This window comes from Catharus ustulatus, chromosome 12 (assembly GCF_009819885.2).
Source record: "Catharus ustulatus isolate bCatUst1 chromosome 12, bCatUst1.pri.v2, whole genome shotgun sequence".
In the NCBI taxonomy this organism is placed as follows: domain Eukaryota; kingdom Metazoa; phylum Chordata; class Aves; order Passeriformes; family Turdidae; genus Catharus; species Catharus ustulatus.
The window spans coordinates 6,265,783-6,281,562 of NC_046232.1; the positions used below are offsets into that span (position 1 = coordinate 6,265,783).

At 39.1% G+C, this 15,780-nt stretch overlaps 1 protein-coding gene across 1 annotated transcript in view; it reads right to left on the minus strand.

Annotated features, from left to right (window-relative positions):
• The window catches only part of LOC117001998 (tight junction protein ZO-1-like), a 137,444-nt gene that overhangs the window by 13,671 nt on the left and 107,993 nt on the right, over positions 1 to 15,780 (minus strand). The window contains 3 exon segments of the mRNA XM_033070768.2: positions 1,370 to 1,472; positions 1,676 to 1,800; positions 6,170 to 6,226. Coding sequence (XP_032926659.1) covers positions 1,370 to 1,472; positions 1,676 to 1,800; positions 6,170 to 6,226 — 285 coding nt within the window.

Sequence of the window (15,780 nt, forward strand, 5' to 3'; positions counted from 1 at the left end):
TAATGCTAACGGTGTTACTAAATGTCAGAAGTCAAGCTAACCCCAGCATTCAAAACACACAGATGTATTTGTGAATGCTCTGAGTTGCTGCATCCTCATTATAAAATTACATCCAATTAATGCAGGAGACTTATCAATACAGATTACTAGAAACCTGGTTTTACAGTTTTTAGTTCTTTTTACTGTTTTCGCACAAGTGGTAAAGGGTAACAATTAACAGCCTTTGTAGCACAATACAATATTCTGTATTCAGAATATTCAGAGCTGCGTATCTGAAAGCCCTCCCTTTGCTTAAAGCCACAAAATCAGTTACTGCTAAAACCCTTTTTTGCTAACATGTAATCTAGTGTATACTCAGTATGCTATTGACAGTAACTCTCCTCAACTTTGAAGTCTCCAGTCTTCGAAGAAATGTTTATGCAAGACCTGGACAAAGGGGAGCAGTTGCTCTGGAAGTCGAAGTTGGTATGTACAATATAGACAGCTGGTTCCAGAATATGAGCCAGCCTTGTTCAGAGATTTGTTTGCTAGGAATTACAGAACCAAACTAAGTTCTACCATAAAGTTTTCATCAATCACTTTTTTTAACATAAATCTACACACCAAATATTTAAGATACCGAAAGCCCAGCACAGCTTGCCACACACTGCCTTCTGTAAGCTTTAAAGAATTGCTGCCAAATCCACAAATGCAAAACATTACTTTTTTTGCAACTGCATTAAAGCACACAAATGCACTAAAAAATCTATCAGCAGAAAAGCTTTTCTACAAGCCCTAGAAATCTGCTTTCATTAATTAAAACATTTCTAAACATTGTGCATTTTTGTTCTATTTTTTATAACATAACCCCCAAACGTCTACAAAAAGTTGGATTACTACCCTTTGGCGATGACCTGCTCTGTTTTGCAAAAGTTCAAAACCCAACCACTCAGAATAAGCCTACAAAATTATAGGAATTATGGTAATTATACTTTCTTCTGGCAAACTGTTTACTGAGCACAAAAAGAACTGTGTTAGTGTCTGAACAGCTTGTCCTTTAGCATACACCAGCCTTTCAAAAAGTCAGTAAAAGTGCATCCAACAGAGTAAACAAGTATTGAACAAAGCTGACTTGCCACAACTTGGTAATCTGAGAACTTTACCATAAAGAAAATGAGTCTGAATTACCCTGTGCCACACTATGCAATCATCATTTACATTTCAAAAAATATTTTGAGTGACCCACTCGATAAACATCACTTAAACTCAAAACATCACACAAGTGTTATTCAAGTACCTTGCATCATGCTTGTATTTTATAGCAGACATTACATTATTTCACTTTTGCTCTATAACTATGGAACTTTAAATCTTCAATACATTCACTTACAATTTTGGCATTCTTCCCACTTTTCCTCAGTTGCTGAACAGCAAATGCATGCTCGACATTATCCATTGAAACTCCATTAACCATTGCAACACGGTCATTTTCTCTACATGAAAACATCACAATGTACAGTATAAATACCTTATGACAAGAAGAAAATACTGGTGAACAGCAAACTGCCTGTGCTATAAACCTACTACACCAACAGTTATAGACAGACAACTTGAGACCAAAACAATTAGGAGGTTAAACTACTGTAACAAAGATGAATGCCCCTGAATCAGAACCCAGGTATAGTTTGGCACTTACTGTAGCAGTCCTTCTGCTGGGCCTCCTTTCAGCACATCAGAAATAACTATTGATGTCTCACCACTCTGAAAGTGAGGATTATCTCTTCCTCCAGATATTGCAATACCAAATCCAAATCCAGGGGCCTACAATGTAACAAGAAATATTTTTACTTTCCAATATCTAACGGTCACAATTTGCATTCCCATGCCAAACACAAACAGTCCCATGAGATGAATACAAGTTTTTGAAAGAAAGCAGGATCAATGAACCAATCAATGCTATGCAATCCAGTAACAGGAGATAGATTAAAAATAAACACTTTTAGAAGGCAGAGAGTTTTGGAGTAACTACCCAGTCTCTTCCAAGAGATTACAGTTCTCATTTACATTTTTATGGCCTAGAGCTCAGTGGTCATCAGCAAGACCTCAATCTTAACTAAGCACAACAAACCATTCCAGTGAGCTGCAACTCTGACTCAAACCCCTATATGACTTCCTGCAACACTTTCTTTGAGTTTGCCCATTATGTTATTTACCCAGCTCGACCTCACTTAGCTCAGGAACTGACAGGACTGCAGCACACAGTAGTATGACTGCAGGCTCAGTTCTTACGAATAATACCAAGATCACTTGTACCATTAAATACATCAAAACCTTGTCAGCACTTGCAAATCATCTGCATCTTAACTAAAGTAATTTGCTTCAATCTTTTCCCTCTAGGGTGACCTGCCTCTACAGCAAGGTCAATGACTCTGAAAAGTTATTCCTGTTAGATATTTCAAGATACAACAATGATGCTTACATTTCTGCCTGGAAGCAGCAAGGGTGGGAAATAAGCTTTCTAAATATAACTGATCTGCAAACCATCTAGCTCTTTCATCATTGCCCAGAAAACATTTTGAGGATATTACCATTTAAAATGGTGTGTTTTACTCAAGAATCTATGCAATTTTCAACTACGCAAAATGAAGTCACTGGAGGGGAAGATCAGGTTTGGGTCAATCCCACTCCCCTATTTCACAGAGCACACACTTTGTGGTGGCAGACTTTACCTTCTCTTTTTCAGACTTTTTAACAAACATGACCTGGCTTAGCAAGGAGTTTCATAACCTTACAGTGACAGCAGAGGCAACATGGCAGTCTGCATCTGGCTGCAAAGACACATGATGTTCAGCTTTTTGGACATTAATTACTGCCCAAAACCAACCTGTTTCCTATTTCCTCCCAAAATATAGGCCACAAAAAGATGTTTCAGATTTGCCTGTAGGCAGTGAATAGCAACAGTACTGAAATACAGATTTGGAGAGTCAGTGCTCAGAAATGGAGCTGAGCAGTTAGTCCATACTGCTGCCAAGAAGAAGTTGTTCTAAGTCTGGGGGACTGGGGAAGGGTACACCTTACTGCTTCTTTTACATCCACTTTAATTCATTAGAGCACGAATGAACTTCTTTTCAAAATATATCCCAGATAGTTCAACCAGAAATCATGGCTGGGATGCAAGAATTAAGTGGAATTTGTTAACATGAAGGAGGATCTTACATGCCCACTCATGACCAGAGGTGAGGGTTTTTTTCTGTTTTAAAATCAAAGAGAATATATAATAGCCTACACAAATATCTTACTAAGAACTTTCAAAACAGTAATATTTTCCCTCTCATGACACTCCTGCTTTTAGTTTTCCATTATTTTAACAACCACAACTTGGTTTGCACCGTATTGGGTGGGGAAGGAAAGAGAGAAAAGAGATAATGAAGACATTTACGTCAAACTTCATTTAAATATTCTCTATCTTTACTTCACCATAAACAAAAATATTTTTTAAATTCTCCACTCAAGGTAAGAAACACAAACATCAGGCTAAGGGCAGCAGAAACTCACTGTAAACCTTATCTTGCTGATGCCACACTACTTTTTAAAAGGAGACTTGCATATCAAATCACTGGTATGGAGATGACTACATTTCATACTTTGATGTTCTCATTCAAAAGCCCTGAAACAACGCAGTCTCACATACAGACAGCAGTTAAAAGGGCCTACAAGTCAGATAAAGAGTTTCTAATAAGACAAATCAAGGTCTTCAGATACACATCCAATTAAAAAATCAAATCCTCAATCCTTCTGAAAATTTAAGAGGTCACATAAGAAACCTTCCAGCAAAAATCAGCCTCCCTACTTTCCATTTTATCCTGCTGCCTATCATCATCTTGATAAACAAGTGATTATCAGAACTGTTCTCTGAAACCTGAACCTAGTTCCTAGACATGCCTGGAAATAGCAAGATGTTGATCACTGCAGATTATTCAAGATACTAACATGCACCTTAAGTAAAACTGCATTAAAAGAAACCCCATGTATCAGAATTTCACCTGTCAGATGTTGTAGAAAAACACAAAAAAAAGAGCTGTACTATTCTACTTTCCCACAGTGCAGCATGGGACAGACAAAAAGGTAGGTACATACTGGTTTCTGTGCTTTGGGGAAGGATACACCTACCACAGATACACAGAACTTAGCTACAAGTAGAAAAAAAACCCAAGTGATATACAAAGTGCATGGTTCCACCTTCAAGTATTTTGCAATTAAGTACATGACACCAGAGGATCTCTCAGTAAAAGATAAACTTGGTAAGGTTTAACTGAATTTTAGACTGGCTCAATCTCTTAAGAGTTAAGTAGCAGTCCAGTCCAGGAAGCTGGAAGGGTGGTAAAGAAAGGCAACAAAAACTCTTGATGAGAAATTCCAGCCTTTACTTACCAAAAAGCTTTCTAATGAGTCTTTTGACAGGAGTGCTGGAATTCACCAGAAAACCCCTCTTCCTAGCATTAAGAATAATTTTAAGCATATATTTGTTTAATATTAGCATAAGGGCCTTGGTTTTGTTATCTGGTAGATGGAAATAACTTTGTTTTTAACTGACTATATTAATGCTATTGAAGTTAGTACATGTCATCAACTTTCAACTCCTAAGTAAGAGCTACTTAATCAGCAACAAAACAGTCACACCAGAAGAGCCAGCAGAATTTTGGCACGTAGAAGATCATAACCAAAATTATAACCAAATCATACTTTCACATCAATGCTATAAAAGAACTTCTGACTATGTTGCAAGTGCAGCCAAAAATAAGATCTCTGGTTCCTACCAGTTATTTAGAATTTCATTCAAGGTAACACCATATTGCAGCATTTCATTATTTCTTTGTGCACTGACTAAACATCTCGCTTCTCGTGTCGCTGAAATTACTGCTGCAATAACCAGGAAAAGGTCCCCTTCAAGAGAAAATGAGCTATCAGCAAGCCTATGAGTCAACCTTGTATTACTATGGCATTTTTTGGTTGGTTTTGACTATAAAGCAGTACTGATTTAATTAGTAATAGGCGTAAAAACCTGAAGTTTACAGAGATTACAGGGATGACTGGACAGCTTCAAGATGAAAATAAAGGGCAATTAATTATATATAGAAATAAAACTTCTTGCTCAAAAACTTGTTGACCTAAAAATTGTTGGAAGCTTACAGAGTAGCCTAGATAAACATCACTACACATTTTCATTTGTACTTTAACTTTCCTTTCATCAGGTGGCTGCAGTCAGAGAAGGGGTACTTGTCAGCCTTCTGGTCGAACTCAGTGCAACTGTTCCCTTCACAAAAGGGCACCTACCCAAACAGTTACTTTGAATCAACAACATTTAAACCTTTAGAATCAACAGCTAACACGTCTGACAGAGAATTAACATTTTTCCTGACCACCTGACCTACACATTGGCATTTTTGTCCAAGGTCCATTCATCCCACCAAAGCTACAATTTTAAAATGCCTTTATTTATTTATTTCTGAAGGCAAATGGTACAACTTGTTCCCTTGAGAAAACACTTCCACATCTCCCTGGTTTTGGGATGAATACAGCTATTTGGACCATGATTCTACAGCTGCTTTAATACCAAGTTGCTGCCAGAAATGGCATCCCACCCTGCTCTGATTTTTCCTAAGAATTAATTCCTTACTGACTCAGCTTCATGATACTGCATGGAACTCAATTTAGGAGTAACTCAAACAAGAGGAGTCAGTCTAAATGCAAAAGCAGTCTTGCTATTCTCTGGCTCCCAGCACACATTCCTTTGTGCAGGGCATGAAAGTGGCAAGCAAATAAGACTGTTTTGAATATATTTATTTATATGCAACTACACTGTTTTATGTCCCTGCAAATAAAGTTTTAGAACTTTCAAGCATAGTTACAGCACTACCATGAATGAACACAGATTTCTACCTCCCTTCAGTTAGGTACAGATGTAATCTAAAGCTTTGTTTCTAGCATGGTTATTCGTAGTCGGGCTTATCTCTGAAACCCAACAAACAAATAGAGCTATCACATGGAGCTTTTACAACACTTCTAAATTTAAACAAGGGAATATGACAGTTTCCTTCCTTTTACTTCCTGACATCTGGCTTTTTCCTATTGTTTTCACAAACTACCAGTATCCTGCGTTAGGCACACACAGCCAATTGTATGAACTCACCCTGTGAAGAGTCACTGTGTGTTGTTCCCATATAGCTGTTTCTTCCATTGTTGTGCTCTAAGGAGAAAAGAAAAACACCAAAGATTAGACTTCACTTTCAATAGCTGTGCAATACAAACAAAAACTACATTCAAAAGTAATATTAATATTCATATAGAATAGCTACAGAAGAAGTTGGCCTGGCTCATTCATTACACATTTCCTGCCTTTATGTCACAGCTGAACTTCCTGTGGAAGGGGGGAAGAATAGGCAAAATAGATTACAGAGCATGTAGTTATAAAGAAGTTTCAAGGGAAGGACTACAAGCAGCATTTGTGATACAGGCTCTCTTGGTTGCTCGTTAAGATCATAGATGTAGCCAGTCCAATCAGTTGTCTTATATTCTAACATTCATACTTACACTCTGTTTTTGCTTGTTTTAATTATATGCAGATTACCACTAATTCATGAACATCCAGCTACAGATTAAGTACCTGTGCTACTGTATTATGCACACAGGTCACTTTTAATGGAGTGCACTTAGCTAATTATTTTGGTGAACAGTAGCACTGCAGAAATTACAAGGTCCTCTCTAAGGTAACTAGATTAAACAGTAACATTATGACAATATTGACATACCTGCATTTCTGCTTAAAAGTGAACTACTTAGTGTGCCACGACAAGCAAACATTTGGCAAGGGGAAAATAGCATGAGGGAGGAAAACCCAGCAGAGCCCAAGGCCTGAAAGCAGGCAGGAAGGCTGCAGGAAACGCAGTGAACATCCTGCTGTTACATTTTCTACCTTTCCAGAGGGAGTGTCCAGTGTTTTGCTCCATACCCATCCCCCTCATGAGCATGCAATCGCTAATTAAAGAACAGAATCAGAACACAAACATCTCTGCAACATGGTGGTGCTGGTTTTCTGAAAATCTACTTTGCTCTCAATTTGTTCCGGTTACAGTAACTCCGCCACAACAAGAAGTACTCAGAACTTTTAATCCAGACCAGTATCACAACAAACAGCAGTAGGAGTGTTTACTCTCACAAACAATACCTCTGAAAACTTGATCCAATTTCAGAACATAAGAATTTGCAACTGGGTTCAGAAAGCGAGTTCTTCTCATAATGCCAAAAAGCTCTTGCATTTTTCGCTCGAATTTCAAGGGTTGGGATGTGCCACATTACTGCTCATTTCTCTTTCAGAGTTCATTTCTCTTGAAAGTGCTGTTGCAACTTAATTGGGATGTATTTCACTCAAATAGCTGTAATTCTCCTCAATTCAGTACCAAATGTTGCTCCTTCGCATTACAAATTGATTCAACTCTACCCCAGAATTAGATTATTTCTCTCCAGCTTTTTAAACTCAGACCAAATATATACTAAAACAGTAACAATTTACACACACAAAGCCATCTTTGAAACAAAACAGAATGTTTTGCTTGCTAAACGGTCAAGGAATACTGATTTTCTGCCTTATTTCTGATGTTCTCATTCTGTCTTAGTTTTGGCAAGAGCTTCTCAGGCTAAACATCTCATCAACAAGTGAAGACTTTTCTCTGCAAGTAAACTTCTGGAGCAAAAAGCTCGAAGTAGTGCCTGTTCAGAAGAAGGTGCAACAGGAATCCAATAAAATCCAATCCAAGTTGTAATTTACATTGTAATTGAAATAAACGGCCCATTTCTACCTGCAATTATCCAGCGACGTTAACCCTGCTCATGTACCGCACTTGTCCTGGCAGCACTGCGAAGGTCCAGCCCTGTGTCAGCACAGAGGCCGCTCAGCCAGCACAGCTGAGCTCCTGGCTGACAGGGCACCTGATTTCCATGGCTCTGAGTGCCTGTGCTCCCTGCTGGAGCTGGGTGTACAGGGCAAACAACACCACCTCATCTGGGTATGGCACCAACTGATAAAACCCAGTTCAACCAGCTCAGCACTGCTCTCACTAGATCCAGGGCAGCTGGCAAACCCAGAGCTGCAGCAGAACAAGACAACAGCTAAGCCATGAGTAAGAAAAAAAAAGAAATTCCCTATGTAATATGCTTCTAAGAAGTGTAAGGAGACTTACTAGTTAACAAAAAAAGTCCAAGACAAATGCAAAAAATCCCCAGACCAACCTCACAAACTCACCAGCCTTTCTAAACCTGGACAGGGCACTCACTGCTCAGTCAGATTGAGGCTGCCATTTTTAAAGCCTTTCTCCTTTCGCAGAAGCTCAGGTTTTCCACTTTTGTCCTCCATTTTTCTGCTCACACTATTGCTACCACCTCCCCTACATTTTACTAATACATCCACTTGAAATGCACAAGACTTGGAAACACCAAATATCCATTAGTTACACAGTAAAGCAAATAATATGTTATTTTAATTCTTTCTGCATGCCCAAACAGTCCAATCAAGAACAGTGGAAACAGTTCAAAGGCAGTCTGAGGTGAGTGCTGGCTTTGACACAAATGGCTTGAGTTAGTTTCATCTGCAAAGAACTGCATTCCCTCACAAAAGACCAAGGGAAGTTTAAAGAAGACTTGTGAAGGTACTCACCCCACTTAGCACTAACAAGTGAGGCAGAAGAATGAGCTGTGCTACCATCAGCTGAGGTCCCTGTTGTGATGCTGCTCTTAGGCCATACTCAAAGTGTTCTATTTTTCATGATATTCACCACTAATTAAAGGGAAATCAAGGTGACTCAGCAAGAACTGAAAAATATATACAGCCTAACACCCAGTAACATGGAATATAGGAGAATACTAAGATACCCTAAACAGGAGTTGTGATTTCACAGAGACCCTTCAATACTTTGAAATGCAAGTGGACAACATTGCAAACTCCTACACCTACATTACCAATGACTTTGCATCACAGAATCACACAGAACCACATAATTTTTAAGGCTCGAAGGGACCTCCAGTCCAACTCCCCTGCCCAGGCAGGGTCACCTGGAGCAGGTCACAGAGGAATGCATCCAGGTTATGTAGAATGTCGCCAGAGAAAGAGACTCCACACCCCCCTGGGCAGCTCTTGCAGGGCTCTGCCACCCTCCACGGAAAGAAGCTCTTCCTCATGCTGAAGTGAAACTTCCTGTGTTTTAGTTTATGGCCACTGCTCCTCAGCCTGTCACTGGGCACCCCTGATGAGTCTGGCACCATCCTCTTGGCACCTGCCTGGGAAATTATTTATATGCATTAATGAGATTCCCCTCTCAGTCTTCTCCAGACTAAACAGGTCTAGTTTTCCCCTCATAAGAGATCCTTCACTTTTGTGGCCAATGTTAGACCCTCTCCAGCAGCTCCTTGTCCTTCTTGTACCTGAGAAGCCTAGAACTTAGCACATATATTAAGAAAAAAAAGAATAGAAAGAATAATGGTATCAATTCCAGTGATTTATTTTATGATTTTATGTATTGCTTTTGCTTTATTAAAGTGAAAAGTTTCCTTAAGCTTGTCCTAAAACTTTTTAGAGGCAATTAGTATTCCCAGCTCTGTATATGGATGGATGTGTTTGTGGGTTGGGCGTTTTATTACTCTTTAAAGGATAGAGTCATACATGACATTGCAATTCATCAATATGGAAGTTATGAAACTTATCATTTGCTCAAAATCTTGGAAACATCAAATCTTGATCAACTCTTTCATCTTTGGAATTGCCCTGAGAAATAAACATTTCAAAGTAAACATCTTTTCAGAAAGCTCCCTTTGTGGGCTTCACACAAACATTTTGTGTCCTTCAAACAAAAACAAATATTTTTTTCTTTCCTTCTCAACATATTTATTTCCTTCTTCTCAAGGATGTGTTTTTTGGGGTTTTTTTCGTTGTTGGTTGGGGGTTCTTGTTTTCATTTTTTGGGGAGGTTTTTTATACCATGTCTTTTTTCATCCAACTTTCACCTTCCCACACATGGGTATGTGTGCACATGCACACATAGTTTTCTTTCAAGCATTCTGAAACACTAACAAAACACTGGCTTCTGAACTGAGCAATGCAGTGATGTTGCAAATAGCATTGCTCAGTTTACCTGCACTGCAGGTAAAAAAGCTGTTGCCAGCAGCAGCACTGAAGCCACCCACAGGCTTAAGAAGACAGTTCCAGTTCACATTTGGAAAGCTTCAAACAACAGCCACAGAAATTAGTATTCTACCTTAAAAATAATGCAAGTTCCAGATGACAGGTTTCTTGCAGATCAACACTTTAGATTTCTATACCCCAGCTCAGACTAAGGCCAGAGCACCTATACATTCTTGAACTCCAAATCAGAATAGTTCCCCAATGTTTCTTTCTTTCCAAGTCTAGGGGGACTTACAAGGGGAATTATTGTTCCCTTTTTAACTCACTGCTTTTCATAGGAAGGAACTGTGTTCTGAATGACAAGACAGATTTTAAGGAATTGTTTCCTCAATTGTGATCAAATTTTGATACAGGAGGACAAACGAGTTTTTAACCATGTAACTTCTAATGAAATTTAACAGCAATTTTTGATAAATAAATATAAGTGTTAAATATCTACAGTGCCATCCATTTCTCACTAAGGTCAAGGAGATTATTGCATTTTCAGAGAAAATATCTAGATATCTACCTAAAACAGCTTGTCCTCCAGACTACAAAGAGGACCTCCTGTGGGAAGCAGTAAGCTGCATTTAGCATCTTTACCAGCCTGGTTCTGCAGATCAGCATTGACAGCTGTCCTGCAGACAATAAAATGAAGCAACTGCTTCTGCTACCTCAGGGGGCATATTGCTCTTATTCTCCACAGAACACAGCAGGACAGGAAAGGTGTCTGACAGCTGTGAGCTCTTTCCACAGCATGCAAACCACAAGAAGTGAATGGTCAGATCACAAACTCAACCATGTAAAGAACACCAGATTTGCTTCAAGCTTGCAGTGTCACGTTGTGTACACCATACTTACAATAAAATGTTCATGTCAAAAAACATTCCTAAAATAACAACTGTGACAGCATTCTTATTCAAGACACAAAAAACAAGAAGAAGAACTAGTATTGAGTTGTGTCAAAAAAGGGAAAAAACACTTATTTATTCTCTATATACTAAAAAAAACTATTAAATATAGTATTATCTGTAATATTATATTTAGAGTGAGAGTTCCACTTCAGAATGACACACCAGACATACATACACCTCACCCATCCTGCTGCATTTCTCTTTAGCTTCTAAAACTGATTTTCCATTATTCTTGGGGATGTCCAGTTCAGCAGTAGGATGTTACTGAACTTCCAAGTTCTAAAGGTTAAATGCAGAATTATACATTTGGCTTGCACTTGTGGGAACAAGACTTAGAAGAGCTTATCAGAACGATCACAATTTGAAACTCTTAAGAATTTCTTCAGTGTGTTATGTATCTAGGGAGTGATATTTATCATTCAATTAAAAATCAACATAATCAAAGTCAATATCCAAAACACACAGTTTCCTGAGGAAGTATAAGAAAAGAAAACAGAATCTTCCTCAGCCAGCCCAGAACAAGGAATGAAGAGGTCACTTCCCAACACACAGCATCTTTCAGCACTCAGCTGCAGCATAGTGTTGTTTCCAACACTGACCAGGATGGTTTTCTACAGATACTCACCTTTGTTCTTGCTTAGTTAAACTACAGCCACCTTAAATTCCAACAGATTCCCTCCAATTGTCTTATCATAAAAACCTTCAGCTGACTGGGGGCAGGGGACCCATTTTTTAACAGTTGTTCACCAGCAATTAGTGCAATGAGGTCAGAATCCCATTATCTGACTGATTTTATCAACTGAAAGGAGAGCTTTGTCTTCCATAGTCTAACACATACACAATGCACCACAGCCTCTCTACAGGGAACCTTAGAGTTACTTGAGGTATTTCAAATATTGGCAGCCACCTCTCGGAGTAAGTGCAGGCAGTCAGGAGGAAGGGAGCACTGAGGCAGGGTCAGCACTGCAAACTGCACATTGCTACAGCTACATTCTCACACTGCCCTGCCATGTCTGTCCTATACTCTGCTAACAGCCTGTATCTTTAGTTTGTCACCTGATCACCATTCCTTCCAAGGAGAAGGACTGTTTCCCTGAACATATTTTTGAGAGAAGATTCAAGAGATCAGATTAAGACTCAGGGACTGCCACAGAGCATCAGGTGCATGTTGTTTATTTAATTATCTCTTTTACTAAAGGACTCTTTTGAGATGTGCATAAAAAAACCTCACAGAATCACTGAAGCAAGAACCAGCATTTATCCTCACTTTCTGAGTGTACATCCACAGAAGTGACATCAACCATCTCTTAAAACAGAAATAATAACCATCCTCTCTGAAGCACAGGTACTAACCACTGAAAAGTAAAGTAGCACTCATTGTAAATTTTTTCCATTTGATATCTTGGGTTCAAAGCTAGTGAAGAGTTCCATTCCTCCCAAACATTCACCTATATTAAACAGCCCCCCTCATGAAAAGTCTGTATGAGGAAAACCACGATTAAAGTTGCTGTTCAGATGACAATGCACAATCCAAGTTTTAGAAAAACACAGAATTTTCAACACTGCATGTCAGTAAAATGAACACGCTTTGATTAGATCACTCTGCAAGTACCAAGTCTCTACAATGGTATGGATGTATGGACAGTTTGAACAGTACAAGTCATCTTTATGATTTAAAGAACAACCTTGAGAAGAAAAAGTAGGACTAAATACGTACATGCACATTTTAGCAATAACTAGGCTGTTTAACCATTCCATTCAATTCTCCCTGTGCTTCCAAAAACACATACCGCTCTGCAAGATACTACCTTATTAAAACAATTGCCACTGACTCCTGATCTAAAATTCCAAAGGTTAGTGGCTACCTTTTCAACATAGACACTCGCTGCATGTATCTAAAAACATTCCCTAATCACTAGTTTTCTTGACAAATTTTTCTACAAGAGAGATTTTTGCTCCAACTTCTGGGCACTGTTCTCTCCAAGCTAGAAAAGTAGCTCAGCATTTAACTCACCACATCCATGTATTACCCAGCTTGCTCAGCATGACTCACTTTTCCAGAATGGCCTTTTAAGTCCAAGCTTCATACATCACAGAAGGGATCATAAAACCTTTTGCTTAGTGGTACTGCTGCTCAATTCAAAAAATGTTAGACCTCGCTCTCAAAAAAGCCCTAATCAAGAACAGTATGCACAATTTTGGAGGGATGCTGCATTTTAGTTAAATAATTAAATACTGGATTACAGATCCAGTTAAATCTGAGTATTTATAGAAGTGTTTATGACACAGGCCTAGTAAATCACATATCCATGAAAGGCAGAAGGCTGACACTCAGGAATAAGGCAAAACAAACCAGACTGCAAGACCCACATGCAGATACATCCCAAATGATCTCAGGTCGAGTTACTTCAGATGAAGACTACCACTCAAACACCCCGGTAACAGTATCAGCCAGCAGCTAAGCAAAGCTTACTAGCTCCTGATGGCTAAGGCGTGGGAAAACTGTGCTTCAGAGTTTGGGATCCTTGTCTGTTTTGCTTCTTTCCATTTTGCTTTCCAGCTGGCAGTGAAACCACATAGGATCACAAACTCCAAAGTGCCTAGTAGTGTTTCACAGATCACTATTCCAGGCCAGTACACTAGCAGAAGATAGCAAAATCAAACAGAACAGAGAGGTTAAAATAGCACAATGGCAAGCCATGTTTCTCCCCCCAGCAAGGGATTTTGCCACAGAGAAGCACAGACAAGTTGTATTTTGCTTTTAAGTCACTTCTCTACCATACTGACCTAGGTCAGCATTATTAGGACCTAAAGACTCCTAATTTAGAGCATAAATTCTAACATGTAATTGAAAGGATTTATCCTCTCATTATTTAACCTCAATTTTTTTTTTTTTTGCATCATTTCAAAACCAAGATCTTCAAGGAACTCATGTAATATTTAAATTGCTTAAATCTCAGGACGCAACTTGAAAAGCAATTATTTTACCACAATAAAAGCAGCTTAAGCAGCACACATTGCCCTCCTACCAGTTTCCATCCTCAAAAATACCCTCTCCCTCATATCTTGTGCAAATGTTACATACATTTATGCGGTCACTGTTACCTGTATCCCCACCAATTCATCTCAACTCCAACAATAGCAACTGCTCCTGTACGGAAGGCAGTCCTGGGAATGGAAAAGCTCAAACTACAGCCTCCCAGCAAAGTAAAATAAATCCAGCTGAAATGCATCAGTGGAACTCAGAAGTGCACACTGCTGTCACCAGTTTCACAGGAACTGACACAGTTTAGAGCAGCAAATCCCAGTCTCACACTACCTACCTGGTGGGTTTGTTTAAAAACCACACGGTGGTCAAATGGTGCTGCAGACTGCCCAAGAAGGCCACAGAATATCATCCTTGGAGGTGCTCAGAACTGATCTGGACAAGATCCTTGGCAGCCCTGTAGCTGACCCAGCTCTCACTATGGAGCTAGACCAGATGATCTCCAGAGCTCTGTGGAGCTCTAGATGGTCTGATCTCACTGTTCTGCAATTGTTCTATAAATTAGATTTGGTGAGAACTGCTTTGAACACAGACTTGGTCTAGCTGATCCCTAGAGTCCCTTCCAACCTTAATTACTGTGTGATTCTATGTAAGTCCCATTTCCAGCACATTTCTGAAAGCAAATCAAATCATCCAACTGCAGACACAACCTCCATCTCCACTCACAGACAGCTTGGCATTAGTGTTTTATCACTCAAAGAACATCAGCTGGACTTATTCCAGTTTGGTTTTTCCCTTGGGGAGGAGAAGAGCACAGTACCAGTATCAAAGAAAGCGAAATGATACTGTATTAGCTTTATATAAGAAGCATAAATAAATCTTCTCTATGGCTTATTATTTAAAAAATACTAAACCAAAATGCACGTAAAAGATATGTCCACCAAGAAATTGCCAACATGAATGGAGACAGAAAGCAGCAAAGTGCTCAAGCAATTCACCTGATGATAGAATGCCTCTCACCTTGTTTTTAATCAAGAGAATCTTAATCCAATCATTATCAAGCAACATTGCACATAAATTCTAGACAATGTACTCTGAAGATCTGTCAAATGAGAGTCTCGGGACAAGCAACAGTATCCCACTAAGACAGAGCTGGGTTGATTTTCCAAGATCAGAGCTTACAAGTAACTGTTTAAGAGGCTTGCATTGCAATTCCAGTTACAGTAACAGTCTTGATATCTTCCATTGTGACAATAAAAGAGTAGCCTACTTAGGTTAATTTCTCTTTAAAATTTTGAGGTGGGGGAGGGTGTGTGTTTGTTTTGTTTTGCTTTTTACAGTCGACATAGCCACAGTAAAACTATGCATTCTATAGTTATTTATCACATTCTTCTAGAACTAACATTTGAAATGCGGGTGTTCTGAACATGCACACACACTACATTTTGCCTCATGGAAACAGCTGACAACTATTTTTGTAGTAGCAGGATTAGCAGGGTGAGGGGAGTGTGTTTCCCTGATATTTTACCCCTTGAATCTCAGTATGAATATATCACTGGGTAGTAAGACTTTCACCCCTGCCCTGCTTTTAGGTACAGAGTTTCTTCCTCTGAATCTCAACCAACCACTCTTAGTAAGAAATTTCAGGGAAAGTGTCCTTCCCTAACCTGAACAACCACACACACAGATGG